Source organism: Zootoca vivipara, chromosome 13, assembly GCF_963506605.1.
Source record: "Zootoca vivipara chromosome 13, rZooViv1.1, whole genome shotgun sequence".
Lineage (NCBI taxonomy): Eukaryota > Metazoa > Chordata > Lepidosauria > Squamata > Lacertidae > Zootoca > Zootoca vivipara.
Genome location: NC_083288.1, coordinates 49,416,845 through 49,438,934, shown reverse-complemented (window position 1 = coordinate 49,438,934; position 22,090 = coordinate 49,416,845). Strand labels below are relative to the sequence as shown.

At 51.4% G+C, this 22,090-nt stretch overlaps 1 protein-coding gene across 5 annotated transcripts in view; it reads left to right on the top strand.

Moving 5' to 3' along the window:
- Nucleotides 1-22,090, top strand: part of PER1 (period circadian regulator 1) — a 32,398-nt gene that overhangs the window by 5,919 nt on the left and 4,389 nt on the right. For 2 of the 5 annotated variants that reach the window (XM_035134471.2, XM_060281879.1), the window contains exons 2-23: nucleotides 2,440-2,631; nucleotides 5,031-5,518; nucleotides 5,677-5,775; nucleotides 6,241-6,395; nucleotides 6,846-6,967; nucleotides 7,558-7,759; nucleotides 8,107-8,158; nucleotides 9,095-9,237; nucleotides 10,164-10,242; nucleotides 10,610-10,716; nucleotides 10,910-11,063; nucleotides 11,496-11,604; nucleotides 11,736-11,867; nucleotides 12,476-12,584; nucleotides 12,885-13,041; nucleotides 13,998-14,125; nucleotides 14,616-14,816; nucleotides 17,530-17,781; nucleotides 17,900-18,636; nucleotides 19,698-19,875; nucleotides 21,188-21,380; nucleotides 21,824-21,974. In XM_035134471.2, the coding sequence (XP_034990362.2) occupies nucleotides 5,235-5,518; nucleotides 5,677-5,775; nucleotides 6,241-6,395; nucleotides 6,846-6,967; nucleotides 7,558-7,759; nucleotides 8,107-8,158; nucleotides 9,095-9,237; nucleotides 10,164-10,242; nucleotides 10,610-10,716; nucleotides 10,910-11,063; nucleotides 11,496-11,604; nucleotides 11,736-11,867; nucleotides 12,476-12,584; nucleotides 12,885-13,041; nucleotides 13,998-14,125; nucleotides 14,616-14,816; nucleotides 17,530-17,781; nucleotides 17,900-18,636; nucleotides 19,698-19,875; nucleotides 21,188-21,380; nucleotides 21,824-21,974 (3,744 nt within the window). In that variant the 5' untranslated portion in view covers nucleotides 2,440-2,631; nucleotides 5,031-5,234. The remainder of the gene's footprint in view (nucleotides 1-2,439; nucleotides 2,632-5,030; nucleotides 5,519-5,676; nucleotides 5,776-6,240; nucleotides 6,396-6,845; nucleotides 6,968-7,557; nucleotides 7,760-8,106; nucleotides 8,159-9,094; nucleotides 9,238-10,163; nucleotides 10,243-10,609; nucleotides 10,717-10,909; nucleotides 11,064-11,495; nucleotides 11,605-11,735; nucleotides 11,868-12,475; nucleotides 12,585-12,884; nucleotides 13,042-13,997; nucleotides 14,126-14,615; nucleotides 14,817-17,529; nucleotides 17,782-17,899; nucleotides 18,637-19,697; nucleotides 19,876-21,187; nucleotides 21,381-21,823; nucleotides 21,975-22,090) is intronic. The other 3 variants (XM_035134472.2, XM_060281880.1, XM_060281881.1) reach the window with 2 other exon arrangements.

Here is a 22,090-nt window from a genome sequence, read left to right as displayed (position 1 = left end):
ACACAATAGCTCATACCAATGACAAATCCTGTTTACTTGTATCTGTAAAGGGAAGAAAAGTCCACAATACAGCAGTCATTTCCTCCCTGTTCTGTTAAGTGGTTTGTTGAATCAGTCTCTCTTGTCCCTCTTACAGGCAGCTGCATTAAAGGGCTTCCTGATTCTGAATAGCGTTTCCCTGATTGCGGCTGAGCACAGCCTTTTTCTTATACTTCCCGGTGTATAAAAAAAACCCAGCCTACTCTCCTGGCTATTTGGGGCATGTGTTACTGGCTGCAATAGAGAGGGTGGACAAATAAAGACCGAGTGGCTCCTGTACTGTACTTTTAATAGTTGTAGAAGAGGAAAATCCCCCCCCCCGCCAGCCTAGAGTACAGTCTTTGTTCAACTAATAGTCATTCAGTAATCCAAGTCCAAGGCACTGGAAACATAGGGTTCAAATGGACATTGGGGAAAAAAAGTAATCTGTGAAACTGAGCAGTGGTTTTTATCTCCATTTATGTTTTTTCAATGTTGGGTTTCTCTCTCTACCTGATGAAGAGTTCTGTGAAATCTGAAACACTGCAGCAAGGGACAGAAATGTGTATGTCCATCTTTTAAAGCTTTTTATTTAGAAGTACATTTTCTCCTAAATGATTTCAAGATTCAGTGGGCTTATTATGGAGGAGAAATGCAATTTCCCCTGGAACAGCCCCAGGGATAAAGAAATTTTTATCCTGCCCTTCCTCCCAAAGGGGCCCAGGCTGGCAAACAAGTGATAAAACAAGAAAGCATTAAAATCATCTTTAAAAAATCCCCCACCTTGGCAGATTTTGCAGAGTACGTTTCCTCTGGTCAGTCTAGTTCCCCTTTTCAGCAGTTGGCAACACCTGTCTTTGAATGAGTGGCTACACAGGAGGGCTCTCCATCCTCCCAGTAAGAAAGAGGTCAGTGAGAGACCCAGGGCACTCGTGGGTGCGCATTAGAGGACCAGTGGAGAGTGCAATTACCGCTGGCGCTTTGTGGCTTCGGGTGTAAGGAATGAGAATAGAGCAAGGGAGCCATTAGGGGGTCCCACTGTTCAGGATTACAAAAGGTGGCTACAATGCCAGCCAGAGCTCCTTTGTTCGGAGAGCATAACGCTGATGCTTGTGTGTGTTTGTGCCTTTGTATCCGGAGGAAAAAACGGGCCACCAGAGGCCTGCTTTGCTCCCTTCCTGACCATGTGTCGACGCAAGAATGGATAATTCAGGCTAAACAAAGGCGAGCAGAAAATTACATCCGCTGAGCCTTTATCTCCCTGGCTGCAGCTGGAGACCTGCAGGGTGGTGGTGTGTGTGCCTAGGTTGAGGCTTTCAGGATAAAGATGCTGGAAAAATTTAAGAGACCTCTTTAGAGTGCTAGTGTAGGAACAGACATACGTATATGATGCATAAAAAATCTCTTACTGAATGGCCAACGTTGTGTATGCTGATGTCACACCCAGTGGTGTTCCATGTGTTCATGCCCACCAGTTTTCTGTATGGAAGAGAGCCCATGCGCTGAGTCTCTCTAGGGCAGGCTTTGTCAACCTGGTGCCCTCATTGGCAAAGGCTTCCCTGGGGCAATAAAACAGCTGTCAGTGATCCAGTAACACATGGCCTTGAGAGCACTGCTCTGTGTAGGTCCGGCAGATGTTGAGCCTATGTGTCTACAGGGTGCCCCTGTTGTTTCCAGTGTGGGGTAGGGGGAGTTCCACACCCGCACAAACGAAGCACAAACTTCAAAAACAGACAAACCTACCGTTTGCATTCAATAGCAACATTTTAGGGCTTTAGCTGGCAACTACGGGTGGAAAGTTATGTGCATGATTGTGCACAATGAACTTTGCGTGGCTGCGATGTAGCACAAAAGGTGTGAGAGCTACACTTCGTTTCTCTTACTTTTTTTTTGCCTGTGGCTCCGCCCACCATAGGGGCTCCAAAACAAAAAGGGGAACAGCAATGGAAAAGCAGGCACAGAATAGGCCCGGAGCTTGGTGCAAGAGCTGATTCAGGAAGTGCTATTGAGTGCTTAATTTGTGTGCATGGCTCTAAATAGCAACCGACCCGCATGGTATCTGAGCGCCTGCAAATAGACTCTTCATGCTGGGGCTGAGCATCTGCCCTTACTGGCATTTATTTGCGCTCTAATCCCCCCCAACCGCTTTCCCCAAGCACAGTCCCTGGATGAATGACACACCCTTTGCTGGTGATTATGCAGTCAGAATTCTGTGGCCCCATTGGCTCCCACAGCCAGCCAATGGCATCCTCCCGGGCCCTGCTGGTAGCAGCACCTCAGTACACGTGCGGACTGTTTAACTGGGTTGCTGACATCACTGGGCTCCTGGCCACAGCTACTCCGCCTGCCTGCCTGGTTACACAGTGGGCTGCTGCAGACTCTGCTGAGAAGGGAAGGCTAACCAGGCTCTGTTGCCCACAGTGTGCCGTGCTGTCACAGCTCTGACGTGTTCCCCACTCTGCTCTCTGGAGTAGGGTCAGCCGTAAGATGTGTTGGGTCAGCAGCGGAGTCACCAGGGGCTGGTCAAGGGTGACAGGAGAGCAGTTTTCCCCGTCCCAGGCTTGTGTCGGCTAATAGCTCCAGAGAAGCAGGACCTTCTAACTTGCACTACTGGTGAGTAACTTAAAAGGGTGGCATATAAATAATGAGTAGTTGTTGTTATTATTATTATTGATACTGGTTATTCCCCCTCCCCACTTTAAACTTCTCAAAGGGGTTTCCTTCTACGCTTTCCCTGCACTGCTTGGCAAAGTCTAGGCACTGCCCAGTGCGATGACGGCAGTGGCTGCTCCCACGGCTGTACCACGTGACATTCAAACAGAATGTTCTCTCTGTGTTTTCTTTCGAAAGAGGCTTTGTAATGTGGCTGGCAGTGGGGGCTGGGAAGGGAAGAAGAACACAGGCTGCACACGCTTTGGCATGTGCTTGGAGGGGGAAGGGGGAGTGTCTTTCTTTCTCTTTCTCTCTGCAAGACAGGGAATTTCTGGGCAACTTTGTGGGAGGTTGCAGTAGGACGGTTTTTCTAGGCAGCTGGTGGCTCTGTGTTCACCTGTCTCCTGTTCTGTGTGTGCCACAGCAAAGGGTGTAAGCTTGAGCAGATTCCTAGACTGCAGATGAGGAGGGTAGGGTGGGGGTATTGGAAGGAGTGGCTTTTCTGCATGCCTCTTGGGGGGGGGGTGCCTGTCTGCTGTTTCTCCAGCTGATAGAAAGCCCCACTTGAAAGCAAGTCATTCCATGGGGCCAACCTGTAAGCCAGCAATTTCTGATTTCTTCCTTTTTTTGCATGGTTCGGGAAGCAGGGAGGCAAAGATGGAGAGAGAGGGTTTGTGGGAAGTTGGGAGGAGAAAATGGGTATTTGGGTCGCTTAATACAAAGATGAAAGGGGTGTGTGGGGAACATGATATCATAATCTCAAATGGGACTGTCTCTGCATTGGTGCCTGCTTATGGGTTTCACCACTACCACAGTCTTGAATCCCCTTGCAGGAGTTTCTGCAAAGCCCTGATTACTGCTTAGCTTAGGAGTCGCTTTGTGGGTCAGGCAGTCTCCAAAGGTGTGCTGCTTGTCCACTGCCACTTTCCCCCCTTCCTTGCCTCTGACTCAGGGTAGCTTGCTTTGATATGCAAGCGCTCTTGTTTTTTAAACCATGATTTGAACCATAAACCCCCTTTTAAAAAATTGCTCAGTCAACTTTACCTCTGCTTGCAGCAGTCTATTTTTATTTCGTTTGGCAGATTGGATATAACAACAAACTGCAGGCGTTTGCAGCATTGTTTTGGCATGGACCACACTGTGCAAAGCTTGCAAACTGGTTTGTCTGTTTGGACATCAGGATTAAACTGTGGTTTGGCTGTGCACATCTTTTATTGGCATGGCACCAGAGCTAATCCCACAGTGGCCACATGCTTAGAGACCTCTGACTTAAATACACACAAAAGAGCTTAGGTGCAATGAAATATCTCCCACTGCTTAGTAGTTGACTAAAAATCTTACTCTGCTGCTGTGCGAAGGGGGCGGAAGGAGCTACCCAGACTTGGAACCAGACCCAGCTTCTTCCCTTCCCATGAGTACTACTTCCCAGTAGCCCTTCAAAGCCTGTTGTATGAATTATTATATTTTAAATGCCTGAAAACTAATCCCTGGCATTTTGTGCTTGGTAGAGGCTTGCCACTCTTGATTCTGTAGGGAAGGATACTCTGGGCCTTGGCTGCGCTTCCCTTTCGGCCTGGGCTTTAATCTTGACTGTATTTTCTTCTTTTCTTGCTCCTCTAAACTTTATTTCCAGAAGGCAGCAAAGTTGGCACAAGGTCACATAAGCCTGGAAGCCTAGAAAGCCACCTCACCCCACCCCCATGCTTAGATACCGTTACCTTTGTGATTGATGAGCACCACAGCAATGGGTTGAGGCTGTGCAGAACAAACAAGGCTTGGGATTTTAGATTGAAGAGAGTGGGGGCAGAACTAGGAGGGGTGAATGAAAGCGCTTCAGGAACTCCTTGCCACTTCTTAATTGTCCAGGAGCGCTAACCTGAATAAGGGGTCTGTAACGCTCTAGAGCACCTTCCTCCCCCCCCCTCCAAGAAGGACCATGGTGCCCATCCAGCCACCAGGTGTTCATGTATCCAAGCACCCAAAGGGCAGAGCTGCCTGATTTATATAAAAGCAGAGGAGGGCTTCTGATACGGGACCAGATAATCAGCTGTAAGCCCTATTACCTAATACTGTGTTTTGGTTTCAGGCTCAAACAGCTGCCATTTGACACTCAGTATCATGGCAAAGAGATCCCGCTACCTGGGGGATCCACGTGGCAGAGGAGGCTATCCGTGTGTAGCTTTTCCAAGGACAGTCTAGTATATTTGGTTCAGTATAGAGAAGTGATCCCACTCACTTTCCCTAACATAGGCCTTAGAGGGTTGCTTTATATTTGACATAACTCTGAATCTGGATTTCTTGCTGAATCAGTTTTTATAACACTTTATTTTTTCTCTCTCTCTCTCTCCCCCTCCCCATAGGTGTCCCCTAAGACTCTCTCAACTCTGATCAAATCCATCCGGCAAGACACAGGACAAAGAGGAATCCTCTTTGACCAGTGCTTCTCCTTTCTTTTGAAGAAAAACAAAAGCTTTGTTGTTGCCTTAGCAGCTGTGGAAGTCCCAACCTTTTTCTCACCGCTGCCCCCAGTTACCCAAGGAGGCGTCCATGTCCCAGAATCAGTAATGAGTGCTGGCTGTGAGCCAGGGCAGAACCTTTACGAGGGTGGTAGTGGTAGTGGCAGCGGCAGCGGCAGCGGCAGCGGCAGCGGATGTGGTGGGGCTGGAGCCCCACGGAGAGCCCGAGCCCAGCGTGGGGGTGAAGCCCAGGGCCAGACCAGCGATGACATGGATGTCAACAGCAATGGCTCCAGTGGCAATGAGTCGCACGGTGACTCCCACAGCAGCTCCCACAGCAGTGGCAATGGCAAGGACTCAGCCCTCCTAGAAACCACCGAAAGCAACAAGAGGTAAGGAAGTGATTGGGGTTGCAAAGGTGTGGTAAAGTGGTCTCTTGTGGGACTGACTTGGGCTAGTCCATTTTTATGCAAACTTTTGAATTTCATAGAATGTTTTTGTTTGCTGCCCAAGCAAGCTAAACTCACCTGTGCTCTGCATCTCTCTGCAGCTCCAACTCCCAAAGCCCATCTCCTCCCAGCAGCTCTGTGGCCTACAGCCTTCTCAGCGCAAGCTCTGAGCAAGACAACCCATCAACCAGCGGCTGCAGGTAAGCAAGGGCTGGGCAGGAGGAACATACTTGGGTTGGCACATGGGGAACAAAAGTCCAGTAAAATGCTTTAAAATTGACAGTTGAAATGCTTGGTGGGTGGGGAGGTGACTGAAGAAAACCCCACTTTTTCTGAAAACTCATGGCCGTTTCTGAGAGCTCTTTCCTGGGATAACACATAATGAAAAGGGGGAATTCTGTCACACAAGAACCATAAAACCAATTGGGTAAAAGGGGGGGGAGCCATTTTGTATGTGGCTTTTAGTCAAAATCGGTACATTTTACTTTCTTTAAAAACAACAACAAATGGCCAAGTTATTTTGAGTTGGTTCCATTTCCATTGGGCACTTGGAAAAAGATGCGCAGTCAGTTCAGTCAATCAGTGCAACCCCCTCCCCAAAGGAGCCTCTGACTGCTTTTTGCAACTGACTTGACCCCGTGTGTGTGTTTCTTTTGCCACTGCAGCAGTGAACAGTCTGCGCGTGTGAAGACTCAGAAGGAGCTCCTGAGGGCCCTGAAGGAGATGAAGATCCGGCTGCCCTCTGAGAAGCGCAGCAAGGGGAAGTCAGGGACTCTGGCCACCCTGCAGTATGCACTGTCGTGTGTGAAACAGGTCCAAGGTACATTCTATGACCTTGGTGTGTGTATTTATGCTTTGCTGACTTTGCTGTAAACCACAGCAGCACAGACTTATTTGCCAGCTGCCTCAGTAAAGGTCTCATTCCCACCCAGCTCCTCAAGTTCTTTCCCTTATTTGAGCCAGAACCCTGCCGGGGGGCCAAGGGTTACTGAGGCACAAAGGGCCGTGGGCAGGTGCTTCTCTTATGTGTCCCTGTTGGCATGATGAGCACAGCAATTTCCATGTGGTTTGCACAGTGTGTTGTGCCTGTGGGCTTCTGTGTAAGGGTGATGCGCCTGGTTTTCTCTCCCACAAAAGTGTGGGTCCAGGTGTGATCCTGGAGAATAAAAGCGCCCAGCTGGTCACACGTCAAGCGAGGAGGGCCTTTCGCCTTTCAGAGCTCTGTAAATCTCTTGTTAACATGCTCCCCTTCTTTCTTCCCCCTTTCCAGCTAGCCAGGATTACTACCAGCAGTGGACCCTTGATGACAACCAGCCCTGCAACCTGGATATGTCCACCTACACTATTGAGGAGCTGGAACGCATCACCTCAGAATACATTCTCAAGAATCCCGTGAGTATTCTGCCTTGTTCGTCATGCTCCAGGCCTTGCCTTCTCGCTGTTCATTTCAACGCCGCCAGAGAAATCTTGCCTCTTGTTAAAGAGGTGCTCTTGACTGGCTTTCCAGTGTGCATGCCTGCTTCCCCAGTGCTTTCAGCATGGACGCTGCAATCCAGCTGGGTGCTGCCAGCTTCAATATCTCCATGCGTATTTAAGGACCAAGCTGAACCCAGCACCACCCTGTCTTCCTTAGCAGAGGCCAGCCTAAAGCTTCCAGGCACCTCTTGTGCGGGGTGCAAAGGCAGTGGCCTTTCCCTGTTCTGTCTTCACAGCATTTTGTAATCGCAGATCTCCTCCAGCCTTTGAGCTGCCATAGCTGGCAGCCTCTCGTGGGCCTGGCCCACTCCCTATTGGCCTAACCCCTTTGAAAAGAGCTGTCAGGACTAGAACACCTTGAGAACAAGCTCTCCCTGCTCCCCAGCTATTTTGGCTTTGACGGATACCAACAATGAATGCCTTCACCTCCTCCTTGAGTGGGGAGACCACACCCATAAAACAGCTGCCATTCCCCAACCTTAACCCTGCTGCTTTTGCTCTCAAAGGACACGTTCTCGGTGGCCGTCTCTTTCACCACGGGGAAGATTGTCTACATCTCAGATCAGGCAGCCTTCATCCTGCGCTGCAAGAAGGATGTCTTCAAGGGGGCCAAGTTTGCAGAGTTCCTGGCGCCGCAAGATGTCAGCATCTTCTATGGGTCCACAGCGCCATACCACTTGCCCTCCTGGAGCGCCTGCACCTCTGCCAGTAAGTGTTCTGGCTGGCTGGGGCTGATGGGATTTGTAGTCCAGAACACCCAGTGGGCTCCTGATTGGCACAGGCAGATGCAGAGAATTGGGCTAATCCGAAGTGGCAGGGGTGTTCATTTTTTTTTATAGTTCCTCCTATCCCCCAAATGGTACCTTTATGCCCTTTGGGATGGCTGAGAAACCCTCTTGCATCTTGCCTCAGGTTTTAAAAAGAAGCTTGCCGGTTTCTGAAGCAGCTAAGAACTTGGCTTATGTAAGGAACTGAGCAAAGGGCCAGATTCCAGCTTGCTGCAGTTCGTAGCTAATCTTTCAACTGCCCATTTCTCCCTCCTTCCCTCTTTGCAGCTGCAGCTGCCATGGATTACACCAAAGAGAAATCGGTCTTTTGTCGTATCAGGTGAGTTTTGTCTTCATCAGATTTTGAGGGGGGCGGGGAAGGGAGCTGGGCTAAGTGGAAGGAATGGTGGAGACTGGTTCTGGGAAGTGGTTCCTAAATGAGGGTTCCTGGCATCTGTATGGGCTATTTAGCAGGAAACTTCTACCCACTCCAGTTCCTTGCTCCGCACACGCTTTCAGAGTTAGACCCAAACCAGTGAGCCACAGGCAAGGAGTGTGTTGGGCAGCAGGAAAGCAAAGTGGAAAGCCTGTGTCACTGTTTGTATTTATTTATTTGTATGTATATGCCAATATGTTTTGATAGCAACACCTTCTAAAATGTCTGGATGGCTACCCTTGCGTTGTGCTGGGTTCAGTGCATTCTGGGACCAGAGTGCCAAGCAGGATTATAGGGTGGACCCAACAGCCAGTTCTCTATATCTTTTTAAACCTTGTACTACTTTATTTTTTGCTAAGCCATCTTGAGCATCATTTTGGTCAAGGGGCAACCTAAAAATTTAAATAGTGCTGGTCAGTTTTCAGCTGCATATGGGCTTTGCAGGGCAGCCTTGGGCAAGAACTTTTCCCTGCCTATGTTTTCCCATCTGTGAAATGGCTTTGCCATTGCCACTGCAAGGTGACTACGGGGCTATGGGTTTTACCAGATGCTTAAACTTTTCCAGGGGAAAAAAATCGATTTAGAAAACTTAAAAGTGCAGAAAGAAGATGCCCTAGCTGAGGAGAGAGAGAAAAAAATCCCACCTCTAGTCAGCTGGTGAGAGAATGGGGGACCCCCCTCCCCCAGGTGTGACATGGGTGACAGCTGGGTGGGAGGGACATGGTGGCACCTGCAAGGTTCCCCACCTCTGGCCCTGTCAGGGCCGCTGTTGTTCTGCTCCCTCCTGGTCGTCCTGGTATCCTCTGGCCTCTGGTCTTATTGCAGGCATTTGTTTCTCAGCGGAGGCTACGAGAGTGGTCGCGGACCGCGCTACTACCCCTTCCGGCTCACGCCTTACTTGACCAAAGTGCAGGACTTGGACAGCGCCGAGGGACAGCCCTGCTGCCTGCTCATTGCCGAGCGCATCCATTCGGGCTACGAAGGTAAGGGGGGTGTCCAGGCGGGAGAGAGGGGGGCCTTCAGGCAGCCTCTGCAGCACCCTTTTCAACAGCGCCCATGCCATGTCTCTGTGCCCCATTTCATTTTGCCACATTTTGCTGGTGATGTTAGGAATCCATCCTACAAATTAAATTGCACCACGCGCTACCGTGTTTGGCCACACGATGGCAACAGAGGTTGGGCTGAGGGTGCATTGGAAGCAGGGACCCTCTTAGCATCTAGTTGCATGGGCCTTCCTTGTGCTTTCCCTCCATGCTGGGAATGAGCATCTCTCGCGTGCTGCTTGAGCAAAATTTAGTTTAACCCATTTAAACACCTGTTTGAGGAGATATGCATACAATGGCACACAAGTTTTGTTTGCATGCAAGCTTTAAATCCCGCTCCCCCCAGTTTGGGCAGGAGAACTGTGTGCTTAAACCCAGATCTGCCCCAGCTGTGTGAGGAAGTGGGTTGGAGAGCAAAAGAGGGCATGTAGCCGTGCGAAAGGCCTAGCTGCTCTGTTCTCTGCGAAACATAGAAAAAGCCAAACAACCCTCTTCCTAGGATTGCATGAGCATGCAGGTCCAGTTTCTTCCTCTTCTCAAACAGTGCATGTGCTCTTGTTATCATCAAGACCAGGCAGCAGGGGAAAAGCAGTTGTGTTGTGCGTGCAAATGCCAAGCTGTTGTTAGCCTGCCTGTGACCTAGAAAGTTGCATGTCAGTTTCCCCCCTGAAGCCACTTAAATTGTTTAGAAAAGCCAGGATACCTGAGATATGCAGTGCACTTTCCATGGACACAGTGTGTAAATACAAAGTGGAGAACTTCATTTTGGAATTTAAAAGAGGCAGGTTTTGTGTACCCATTGGACAGGGAATGCCACTCATCTTCCAAACAGCTCATCCAAATTATCCTCTGCTTTTCTCTTCAAGCTCCCAGAATCCCTCCTGATAAGAGAATCTTCACCACCAGACATACCCCCAGCTGCTTATTTCAGGATGTGGATGAGCGGTAAGGAACTGGGATTAAAAAAATGGGGTGGTATTTTGCGGAGGGGTGTGGGGGGAGGAAGACGAGTCCCTGGAAAGTGGTGCCAGACTTTTCCTCCTGTGAGTGAGACTTGTCCTCTGTGAGCATGTGCCTGCAGTGCTGAGCATGGACCCAAAACTTCCATCATCTGGGAAGGAGGAGGAGGATTTGACTTGGCCGTCCATCTCGTCAGCTTAGCCATGCACTCTGCACCTTTGGTTTTATTTTTTTTCTGGGGTTACAAGAACTGTACCAGTTCTTCAGAGTTGGACGACGCATATAACCTCTGCAATGTTCAGCCTTTTCCCACTGACCCCTCGTGACCCCTCCTTGCTTTCTTTGTTTTCAGAGCTGCCCCTCTTCTAGGCTACCTCCCTCAGGACCTCATTGGGTCCCCTGTCCTCTTCTACCTGCACCCAGAGGACCGGCCTCTTATGCTGGCGATACACAAGAAGAGTGAGTACCAAAATAAAGGAGAGAACGGCAGGGGGAGATTTTTCTTTTAAAAAACCTGATTGGAAGTTTCAAACCAATTGAAGCTTTCAGATCCAGTTAAAAGCCTGTGTGTGTGGTGTCTTGCTAGCCTATAGGGGGCTGTGGTTGCAGTGGTTGCTCTGCTGCCTCTCATCCTCCCCTCCCTCCTTCCCAGTTCTCCAGTACGGCGGCCAGCCCTTTGACCACTCACCCATCCGCTTCTGCGCCCGTAATGGGGAGTACGTCACCATTGACACCAGCTGGTCCAGCTTCGTCAACCCTTGGAATCGCAAAGTCTCATTCATCATGGGCAGGCATAAAGTGCGGACGTAAGTAGCCAGAGCTCTCAGCCTGTACGGATGGGGTGGGCAGGGTCTGTTAGCTTATATCTTTGTTCATGTTCATAAAAAAAAAAGCAGAGGCTTAATCATTCCAGGAGAAACGAGAGGAGTAGCCACTTACCAGATGGGTGGGGTGCAGTTGACTGAAATGGGGGAGACTCCGCTAGCGACAGGGCCATGGGGGAAAGGGGGCGAAGGTAGAAGGGACCGCAGGAGAACCTCCAGTGGGGAGGAGTGGGAAGCAGAGTGATGGCTCTGGAAGGGGTGATGGCTTGTAATTGGAGGATAAGACAGGAAAAGAGGCAGATTCTGGGGAGGAGGGAAATGGCCTTGTGGGAAGGCTGAGAGCTGGAAACTCCCACCTCTTGAGGGAAGCACACATCCCGCTAACTCTGTTCTCGCCTCCCATGCTCTCTCCAGGGGCCCCCTCAACGAGGACGTCTTCACAGCCCCCAAAACTCAGAAGGCAAAGCCTGTGGAGCTGGACATCCAGGAGCTCTCAGAACAGATCCACCGAATCCTGCTGCAGGTAAAGAGCTTCCTCTTCTTACCCCACTTACCCCCTCCCCTCCCCTCCCTCCCTCCTCCCTCCCTTCCTTGTGAGCTCTGCCTCCTCTTCCTCTCATATTCCAACCCTCCTCTCTTTCATCCACTCTGCAGCCCGTCCACAGCAATGGCTCCATGGGCCTCTGCAGCATGGGCAGCAACACTTCCCACGAGCAGCTCCTGAGCATCGCCTCCTCCAGCGACAGCAACGGCATTCCCAATGAGGAGGCACAAGCTGTTCGGCCGGTGAGTTTAGAAATGCTTTTTTATTTGGGGACGGGAGGGAGTGTCCACTGATGGGGGTGTCTTAAAATTCATGCAATGGGTGTTGGGTCTTTGCTTCCAATTCCACACCCACTTGGCAAATCTCCCTCTCTGCTCCCATCTGTAGAATGGGCATCATCACACTGGTTTACCTGGTGGCAGATTTTTATACCTCCTCAGAGAGTTTGGAAGTCTCACCCAGAGAGAAATCTACTCTTTAGGCCAGTGTTTCTCAGCCTTTAAAAACCCACACTGCCTTATAGCTAATGTAGAGATCCCACACACCCCTTCGGACCTGGCTCTCTTTCAAATGGATTGAAATCCTTTGGCTTTTTACTGGATGAGGTTGCGGTTTGGGCGTGCGCCTCTGGCTGCTGAGAAACACTGCTCTATGTCAGACTTCCCCAGCCTGGTGCCCTCCAGGTACTTTGGACTTCAGCTGGGGCTGATGAGAGTCAGCATCCAAAGTGCTTGGAGGGCATCAGGTTGGGGAAAGCTGCTCTAGAAAGGGTTGGGGTGGGGCCTTCCAGAGAGGCTTCTCCCTTGGAGAGGAGAGCTTGGGACTGACTCTGCTTCCCTCTTGATCCCAGATGACATTCCAGGAGATCTGCAAGGATGTGCATATGGTGAAGAACCAGGGCCAGCAGGTCTTCATTGAATCCCGAGTCAAGCCCCAGCCTGCCAAGCATTTCCGGCCAGGTGAGATGGTTGACTGCCCCCTTCCCCTTCTTCCTACTCACCGTTCCCACCTTGAGGCCTTCTGAGCTCACTTGGCCTCATTGTGGATTTGGCCAAAGGACTTTTGAGGTTTCTTCCCTCTGTCTTGGCCTATTTCTAGTTTGGTGTGTGTGTGTGTGTGTGAGTTGAGGGAGGGATGGTTTCCTTTGGCAGGGCCTTTCAGAGCTTGGACAAGCATGTTCTGGTGTGGCCTGGGAACAAAGTTTTCTCTCCTTTTGTGGGTTGTGACCTGCTCTGTCTCTCCCCCCTACCCCTTTCTAGCTCTGAAAGCGCCAGCCAGCTGCAACAGGCAGCCTCTGGAGACCTTGAGGGACTTGGAGAGGAGGCCAGAAAAGGCAGCCACCTCTGAGGAATCAGTCAGAAAGGAGCCTTCCAACTATTCATACCAGCAGATCAACTGCCTGGATGGCATCATAAGGTGAGTGAGGTCTGCTGGGGAGCCACAACCACGAAAGAGCAATGTACAAGGCAGCAAATGTTCCCAAAACTAAGGACATTTACATGAGTTCACTTATTTCCTCCTCCCTCTCTCTTTATTTTCCTTTTGTGTGTGTGCATTTTTATTTTTTAGATTGTGAGCCTGAGAACAGGGATCTGTAGGGTGCTCTGGGAACCTTAGTGGCTGAAGAGCAGGATAACTTACTTAAAAAATGCTAAAAGGCAAATGAAATGGAAATAGATTAGCCCTTCAGAGTTGGTTCAGCACCAGAAGAGGAATGTGTTTCCTGGGTGGAATATTTTGCTCTTCGATTATTTAAGAAAGGGCAACACCGCTTCTTAGACTGCAGCCTCAACTCCACTTACCTGAAAGTAAGCGCCGTTGAATTTAGCGGGTCTTACTTCTGAATAGACATGACTAGGAGGATTGCATTGCATTGGCTTGAGATGCAGAGTAGGTGAAGAAATGATGTTACAGATTTCTCCCCTCGTTGGTGCTCATGTAGCAACATGCAACCTTCAGAATTTAATGGAACTCGTCACAGATTGAATTTTTAAGTGCTGTCTCTTTAAGTGTTCTCTGAAGCTCTAAAGCAGGCACCCCCAAACTGCGGCCCTCCGGATGTTTTGGTCTGCAACTCCCATGATCCCTAGCTAACAGGACCAGTGGTCAGGGATGATGGGAATTGTAGTCCAAAACATCTGGAGGGCCGAAGTTTGGGGATACCTGCTCTAAAGCTTCCTTACTTTGTGTCTCCTCCTGTAGTTTGAGACCAACAAAGCACTGTGTTTTCAGATCGCCACTCCTAGTGGTGTGGAGTCCTTTCCTGAGTTTTCTCTTCCTACCCCCCTAATAATAATTACAATAATGATAATAGGTTTTTCATCTCTGTTAATCTTCGTTTTCTGCCTTTCTCTTCTCCCTCAATGAAACAGGTATCTTGAGAGTTGCAACATTCCAAGCCGTGTGAAGCGAAAATGCGGCTCTTCCTCTTACACCACATCCTCGAATTCTGATGACGACAAGCAGAAGGCAGGCGAGAAGGTGGCCTCTCTAAGCAAAGGTGATTCTCCCCTCCTTTCCTTTCCTCTACTTAAGTATTAATCCTCCCCCCCCCACTCCTGTTTTCCTGAGGTATCAGTTTCCACCCTGCTTGCCAAGTGTACAGGTTGGTTATGCTCCTCCTGTACCAAGTTCACGTTTGTATGGAATCATGGATGCTGTTCTGCTGTGTGTGTGTGTGTGTGTGTGTGTGTCTGTGTGGAGCAATTGCAGGGTCTGCAGGTCTGTCCTCCAGGAAGCTTGAACTCCCCCTCCTCCTTGTTGGATGCTAGCCTTGGCATTCCAGATCCCTCGTGATCTCTTCCCCCCCTCTCTCCGTTTGTGGCAAGACCCCAGCCAGGCTGATGAGCCCTTCGGCATCTTGACGTCCTCTTGTGGTCGTGCCGGTCGGCAATCTTGGACCCCCCCCGGCCCCCTCCCTCCCTCCCTGCGCCCTTGCTCCCTGCTGCCACCTCACCGCCATGCTAACCCATCGTTGTCTCTTTGAACAGATGCGCCAGAGGAATTGCCGACCCTGGAGAGCCAGCCAAAGAGCCTAGAGGAGCCTGGGACGGCAGCAGCTGCTGTGGTGGGAGGCCCACTCACTCCACTGGCCTTGCCTAGCAAAGCCGAGAGCGTGGTCTCTGCGACCAGTCAGTGTAGCTTCAGCAGTACCATCGTCCACGTGGGAGACAAGAAGCCCCCCGAGTCGGGTATGGGAGGTGGACACCGTGTTTTTCTTGGGGGGATGGCGGTGAAGGGTTGCTGGGGGGTGGGGGTGGGGGGGGTTGGAACTGGAGGTGTGCTGTTCCTTTGCTTACAGCTTGACTCTGCTTCCATGGGGCTGGCAAGCAGGTTGAAAGGAGGGTTGTCTTCACATGGTGCATAGTAGGCTATTGGGGTCCCTCTGGTTGCCGTTTTTGCAAATACAGCTGTGTAAAAGGCGGCCAGCCTAGAACCCATGTGTTAAAAAAGCAGGACCACGTCCCCGCTTCTTCCTTTTCTTCTTTCCCTGCTTGGGAGCTTCTGGGAGCAGGGTGTCTCTGGCCAGTCGGCGGCAAAGATGAGAGGGCTTGATTAGCTGTCCTGGTACAGATTCGAGACAGGAAGGCTAACCTTCCATTTAGAGCTACAGAAAAGGAATATGTCAGCAGCTGGATTGCAAAATTGAGCAACGAGTGTCTTCTTCTGCTGACTTTTGCTGGCCACAAAGTTGATGGTGCTGGTGCTGGTCCTTGCCTTCCTCTGCTTTAGTCGGCTGCTCTTTCTTCTTTTTCTGCAGCCGGCCTTCGTTTCTGCTTTTCTGTCTGCTGGCGCGGGAGTCCTGCAACGTTTCCAGAAGAGCAGCAGAAAGGCTTTATCTGGCTGACCCCAAAGGGCCCATCTGCCTTGGAAGCCCAAAGCCCCAGGTTCAATCTCCAGTGGCCTATTCAAGTAGAGTTGGGAAAGAGCACTTCCCGTCAGTGTAGACAGTACAAAGCTAGCTGGACCCAGTGGTCTGACTCAGTAGAAGGTAGCCTCTTAACGCTCCTACATTTAGATTTCTGCTCTTGCAAGCAGCCACTGTTTGGCAAGACAATCTCTGGATAAATCCCAGGCTCCTTTCACTTCCGTAGTTTGGTGTCCGTCTTGTCAGGCACCTCACACCCTGCTGCTGGCTCTCCTGTCAGTCTTGGGCAAGATGGGTTGTTCTTTGCGCATGGGGGGGGGCAGCTGAAGAGACAAGAGAGGCAGGCAAGGCCTTTGCAAGTTTCATCTAAGCTAGCCTCAGGAAGGGAGAACATGCCCTCCCCACCTTCCAAATATGTCTCTTTCTAGTAGGGTTCAGGCACTTTCCTTGCCAGCTTTCCTGCAAAATTTGCAGCATGTGGATAGGCCTTGTGCTTGGCGTTGTCATTGCACATATCCCTCCCCGCTTTTTGCTCACATCTGACCCACCAGTTACCTCACATCATTGTAGTGTTCCAGTCTGCTTTTTTACCTTGCACGACAGGTGAGGCTTTAGGGTCAGGCAGGAAGGGGCCACTCCAACATGAAGCCTCAGGTTTCACTCCCCCGTGGAGGGGGGGGTAACATTATCCATGACGGTGCTCCTCTCCTTCTGAGGCCAGTTGATTCCTTTTCACCAGCTGGGATAGCTCGGTCGGTAGAGCATGAGATTCTTGATCTCGTGGTCAGGGGTTTGAGTCCCACAATGGACAAGATTCCTGCATTGCAAGAAGGGTGGGCCAGAACCTCGTGGCCCCTTCCAACTCTGATTCTATGATTCTACTAATTCAATCAACATCTCTGGTTTCTGACATAGTAATCCTCAGGAGGAGCAGTCTTGCAGGGATCCTTTCATGGGATCACTAGAAACAGTCCATGGATGAGCATTTTGGAGGTAAATGCTTTAGCCTCCTAAGTAGCAAGGCTATTTATTCCTGGAAACCACACAAGAATCTTGGAAAAGGAAATGTGCTGTCAGGCAGAACCCTATTTATGAGGCCATCTTTTGTTCAGTGCATCCAAGCTTCCATGTTATACAGGACTCTCCTGCAGGCATAAATCTTCAAACTGAGGGGTGTGTGTGTGTGTGTGTGTGTGTATGTATGTATGTATAGTAATAATTCTGTGCATGATTCAACATGTACTTCTGTGTGGATAGATATCTAGATAGATGTTGCCTGCTCAAGCTGGCAAACCTTTATGGTGTTTAAACCAAGGAAGGTTTAAGTAGGGACAGTGTCTTAACCATCCTTTCTCCTCCCTTGATGCATTTTTCTCCAACTTGTCAAATTCTCTATAGAAATATTAGTTGCCCCCTCCCTTTCCAAAAAACCAACACAAAAGTTGCAGCTTCTTTCCCCCCGCTTAACCTGTTTAGAAGCCACAGAGAGTGGCTGGCAGCCCTCTTACATCAAAGAAGATTCTAACCTCCTTCTCCCACAATTTCTTTCCTTAATATGTGGCAAATTCATAGGAGAGCTTAGTAATAATGCAGCAGCCCCTGTGACCTGGAGCTCAGCTGGGGCTGTGCAGGGTAAAATTAGGACCCAAGCTTTTTGTTGCAGATTAAAATGGAAAGGCAGAGGGACTTATTCCCAGCATGCCCTGGGATGGTGGTAGAAAAAGATGGCTTGTGTCTTTTGGTGTGTGTGTTTGGAGGGGTTGGTCTAAAGCAGGCATCCCCAAACTTCGGCCCTCCAGATGTTTTGGACTACAATTCCCATCATCCCCGACCACTGGTCCTGTTAGCTAGGGATCATGTGAGTTGTAGGCCAAAACATCTGGAGGGCCACAGTTTGGGGATGCCTGGTCTAAAGAAATGGGAGATATAAATAATGAGATGTGCTGGGGAAAAGAAAAACCTCACATGGGGAGAAGGCAGTTATGATGGGCTAACATGGTTCTCTCCCCCCCTTTTTGTTCTCTCTTCCTTTGCAGATATCGTGATGATGGAGGAGGCAGCGCCCAGCGCGACCCCCCCTGCCCCTGTGCCCAGCGTCACCCCTGACCGGGAGGCGCAATACCGCAAAGTGGGGCTGACTAAGGAAGTCCTATCCATCCACACCCAGAAGGAGGAGCAGGCCTTCCTCACCCAGTTCAAGGATCTCAGCCAGCTGCACGTCTTCAACTCACCCTCGGGGCTGAGCTGGCAGGAACTGTGCCAGGCGGGACCCCATGCCAACGAGCGAGGTAAGCCTGGTGGGCAGGACTGGGAGGAGGAGGTGGAGGAGGAAGGGGTAGAAAGGGGAAAAGAAGAAAGAGAAAGGGGGTCCCCTCGTCCTCACCCTGCCTTTTCCTTGTTCCGCAGGGCACAAAGGTCCCCGCCAGGCGTCCCGAGGTCCACGCTGCCGCGGTCGGAGCCGGAAGTCAAAAGCCAAGCGCATCAAGCAGAACAGGCTGGCAGGGAGCACCATCTCCCCGCAGAGCTCCATCTCCCCTCCCCAGCTGCCCTGCGCCCCCAGCTCCTCCTCCTGGCCCCCATCTGGCAACTCGCAAGCCAGCCTTTCCGCCATGCCATACCCGGCTGTCATGCCCACCTACCCCATCCCTGTCTTCCCCCCGCGGCCGGCCGCGCCCCCAGTCACTGAGCCGTCCCAGAGCACCCTGGCTGCCCCCCAGTTTCCCACCCCGTTGGTCACCCCCATGATGGCACTTGTGCTGCCCAACTACGTCTTCCCCCAGATGCACGGCCCCATGCCCCCACAGCCTTACTTCACCACACCTCCTGTGTTCCCCTTCGCCCCTCAGCCGGGGAGCATGCCCACTGTCATCCCTGAGACGGGCACGCAGGCCCCGTCATGCTCCTCCACCCCGCACTCGCTGAGTCAGCCCGAGCGGGCCGAGTCGCCTGTCTTTGAGTCACGCTGCAGCTCCCCACTGCAGCTCAACTTGCTGCAGATGGAGGAGATGCCCAAGCTCTGTGACCGTCAGGAGGCCGTTGGTGGAAACCAAACAGGGCCAACTGGGGCTACCACCAACTGGGCCGTGGTGACGGGCGGGCAGAGCCTGGCAAAGGAACTCAGCACTCAGAAAGAAGCATGCATGGTGAGTCCCAAGGTACCGGGGGGGGGGGCTGACTTTCTCCCCTGGGGCACTGTTGGGCCCTTTCAAAGGGCAAACGGCCCTACATTTATTGATTTTTAATTTATGTTATTTCACTTACATCACACCTTTCCTCTAAGGAGCTCAAGGTGTGACTCACATAATTCTCCCTCTTTCATCTTCACAACTACCCTGAGAGGTAGGCTAGGCTTAGAGGCAGTGACCCTGACTCCAAGGTCACCCAGTGAGCTTTATGAACAAGGGGGGGGGTTGAACCCTGGTCTCCCAGGTCTTATTCTGACACTGCGCCACACTGGCTCTTCACACCACACCACAAAATCCAGGTGTTCATCATCTTTCCACTCAAGAGAGAGGTGGGGAAACTGTTGGGGTTGGGGTCTTTTTTGAGAGAGAGAAAGTCAGAGAGAGTCTTCAGATGAAGGAGCAGAGGTTCCTCTCCCCCAAAGCGTTGAAATCTGAGAGGCCTGGGATGCGTTCAAAAAGAACAACGTACTTTCTCCTTCCAACTGAGGTCGGAGAATGACGCCACAAATTCCTGGATCTCTCCTGCCCTTTCTCCCATGGCTGGGGGGGTTCATCCCTTCTTCCCTACCCACCAGGTGGCTTCCCACACAAACTAGAGGATCAGAGGGGCAGCTTGGTTCCTCTGGGGAATCTCCAAGCAGAATGCCCTAGGTTCAACCCCCGGCAACACCTCCAGCTCGGGCTGGGAACGTTTACTGCCTGAAGCCCTGGAGAGCTGCTGCCGGTCAGTGTAGTCGGTACTGAGTTAAATGGATGAATGGGCTGACTGGATCAGGCAGCCTCTTTTCTTTCCAACCCCAATCCTTACATTTTGAATTAGATATGTATGGGGACAGCAACATGTTAAAGTGCCTAGGGCTTCTAAAAGTCTTAATCCAGCCGTGCTGTGCTTCCCCTCCTGTGGTGGCTAATGGAGCACTGAGGTTGGAAAGGGTGTGAGAGCTGTTGAGGCAGGAACTTTCCTGCTTTGGGCCTCTGACCTAACCCTCCTGCTCCCCTGCCTCTTCCGCCCCTTGCAGGCAGAAGCGCACGACTCCTCCAACAATGATGCACTCTCCAGCTCCAGCGACCTCCTGGACCTGATCCTGCAGGAGGACTCCCGCTCCGGCACAGGGTCGGCTGCCTCCGGGAGTGGCTCGGCCTCCGGCTCCATGGGATCCGGCTCCAACAGAGGCAGCACCTCTGCCAGCGGCACCAGTAAGTCTTACTCCTCCGGCGTGTGGTGTGGGTGTGATGGAGTGAGGCTTTCTCTGTGAACTGTCTCAGTATTGTCTCCACCAAGATTTCCCAAATTGGGGTCTCCTGCTGTTGTTGGACTACAACTCCCATAATCTCTAGCTAGTAGGACCAGCGGTCAGGGATGGTGAGAATTGTAGTCCTAAAACAGCTGGCTTGGGAAACGGTCTACACAACACCTGGCAGCGGTGGGTGGCTCTGTAGGGTTTCAGGTGGGGTATTACCTGGAGATACCATTTAACCCAGGTGGGACCCAGGTGGCGCTGTGGTTAAACCACTGAGACTAGCGCTTGCTGATCAGAAGGTCGGCGGTTCGAATCCCTGTGACGGGGTGAGCTCCCGTTGCTTGGTCCCAGCTCCTGCCAACCTAGCAGTTTGAAAGCACGTCAAAATGCAAGTAGATAAATAGGAACCGCTACAGCGGAAAGGTAAACGGCGTTTCCATGTGCTGCTCTGGTTTGCCAGAAGCGGCTTTGTTATGCTGGCCACATGACCTGGAAGCTATACGCCGGCTCCCTCGGCCAATAATGCGAGATGAGCGCGCAACCCCAGAGTCGGTCACGACTGGACCTAATGGTCAGGGGTCCCTTTACCTTTACCATTTAACCCAGGATGCCCTGCGCACCAGGCACATGCTCTGCCACTAAGCTACGCCATAAGCAGGATGAGCACAGTGGCCTTCTCACACTTGTGATCCCCAGTGTATTTGGAGGCACGCTTGCCTCTGATCGTGGTAGTTTGTCCCCTCTCACTACCAACTTCCAGGGGGAATCAAAGAACATCCCTATTTTCCCAGGCCAATTATATGCCGTTGGGAAGTCCTCAGCACAGGAACCTGCCTTATACCGAGTCTGACCATTGCTCTGTCTAGCTGACTGTTGCTTCCACTGACCGGCAGCAATGGCTGTCCAGGGTTTCAGGCAGGGAGTCTCCCCCGGCCCTGGAGATGCCAGGGCAGGGGTTGAACTTGGGACATTTTGCAAGTAGAGCAGACACTGTGTGCCAGCCCTTCAGTACTGGTGGATGGGAGAAGCAGGGCTGTTGAGCTGCAGCTGTGAGGGAGCATGAAGGCAGCAGGTTCTCTGGGTCCCTGCACTTGTCCTCAAAGGAATAAATTTTGCCCCCTCCACCTCGCATGGTGATATTCTTAGCACGTCCCAAATTTGAGGGTTTGAGAGCTCCCGAGTGGCATGGCGGCCCGATTAGTCGCATGTGCTGACACTCCTTTTGGGATTCCTGATTTGTGTCTTGACCGGCTCCTCTTCTCTCCCAGCGAGCAGCAAGAGCAGTGGCACCAGCAAGTACTTTGGAAGCATTGACTCCTCCGAGAACGACCTGCGGGGTAAGAAGCGGGCAGAGGTGGAAAACAACGAGCACTTCATCAAGTACGTCCTGCAGGACCCCATCTGGCTGCTGATGGCCAACACCGACGACAAGGTCATGATGACCTACCAGCTCCCAGCCAGGTGAGGAGTCTGAGATGCTCCTAGGCAGATCCCGTTTCCCATCTCGCCATGGAGATTGCCAGGCTGCGACTGCCTCTGGTGGTCACGTCCCTTCCAGGCCTTATGCTGCTTGTTGTCTCTTGACCCAGAATCCCTTCACCCCAGCAGAGGAGGGTAATCAATGAGGCAGGGTTGTTGCGAGTGCCAATGAAAGAGAGCTGGCTTTCGTGTTTTGTTTTCATGGGTAGTTTAATACCCGAAGCAGTGGGGGGAGGAGAGACTTAAAGCTTTGAGGGGAAGATTTTAGCTCGCTCTGTCTCAAAAAAAAGAAGGGGAAAAAAGGCGCTGGGGCCACTTCCATTCATTCTGGCCTCATAGCCAGGAGGATTTTTGCTCCATTTCCCTCCCGCTTGCTGCCCACTGTGCCTCTTTCCTTACCCATTTGTCTGCTTCCCCTCTGCCAGGGACCTGGAAACTGTGCTGAAGGGGGACCGGGAAAAGTTGAAACAGATGCAGAAGCGGCAGCCGCGATTCACTGAGGAGCAGAAGAAGGAGCTGGCCGAAGTTCACTCCTGGGTCCAGAAGGGGAACTTGCCCAAAGCTATCAACATCACGGTAAGGAGCGTGGCGGGTGGTGTGCTTGGAGTGAACACAGAGCAGTGCAGAAACCAGAACTGTGTTTGTGTGCCATTTAGCGAGCATGGATGCTTTTCTGTAGGCAGGAGAGTTCT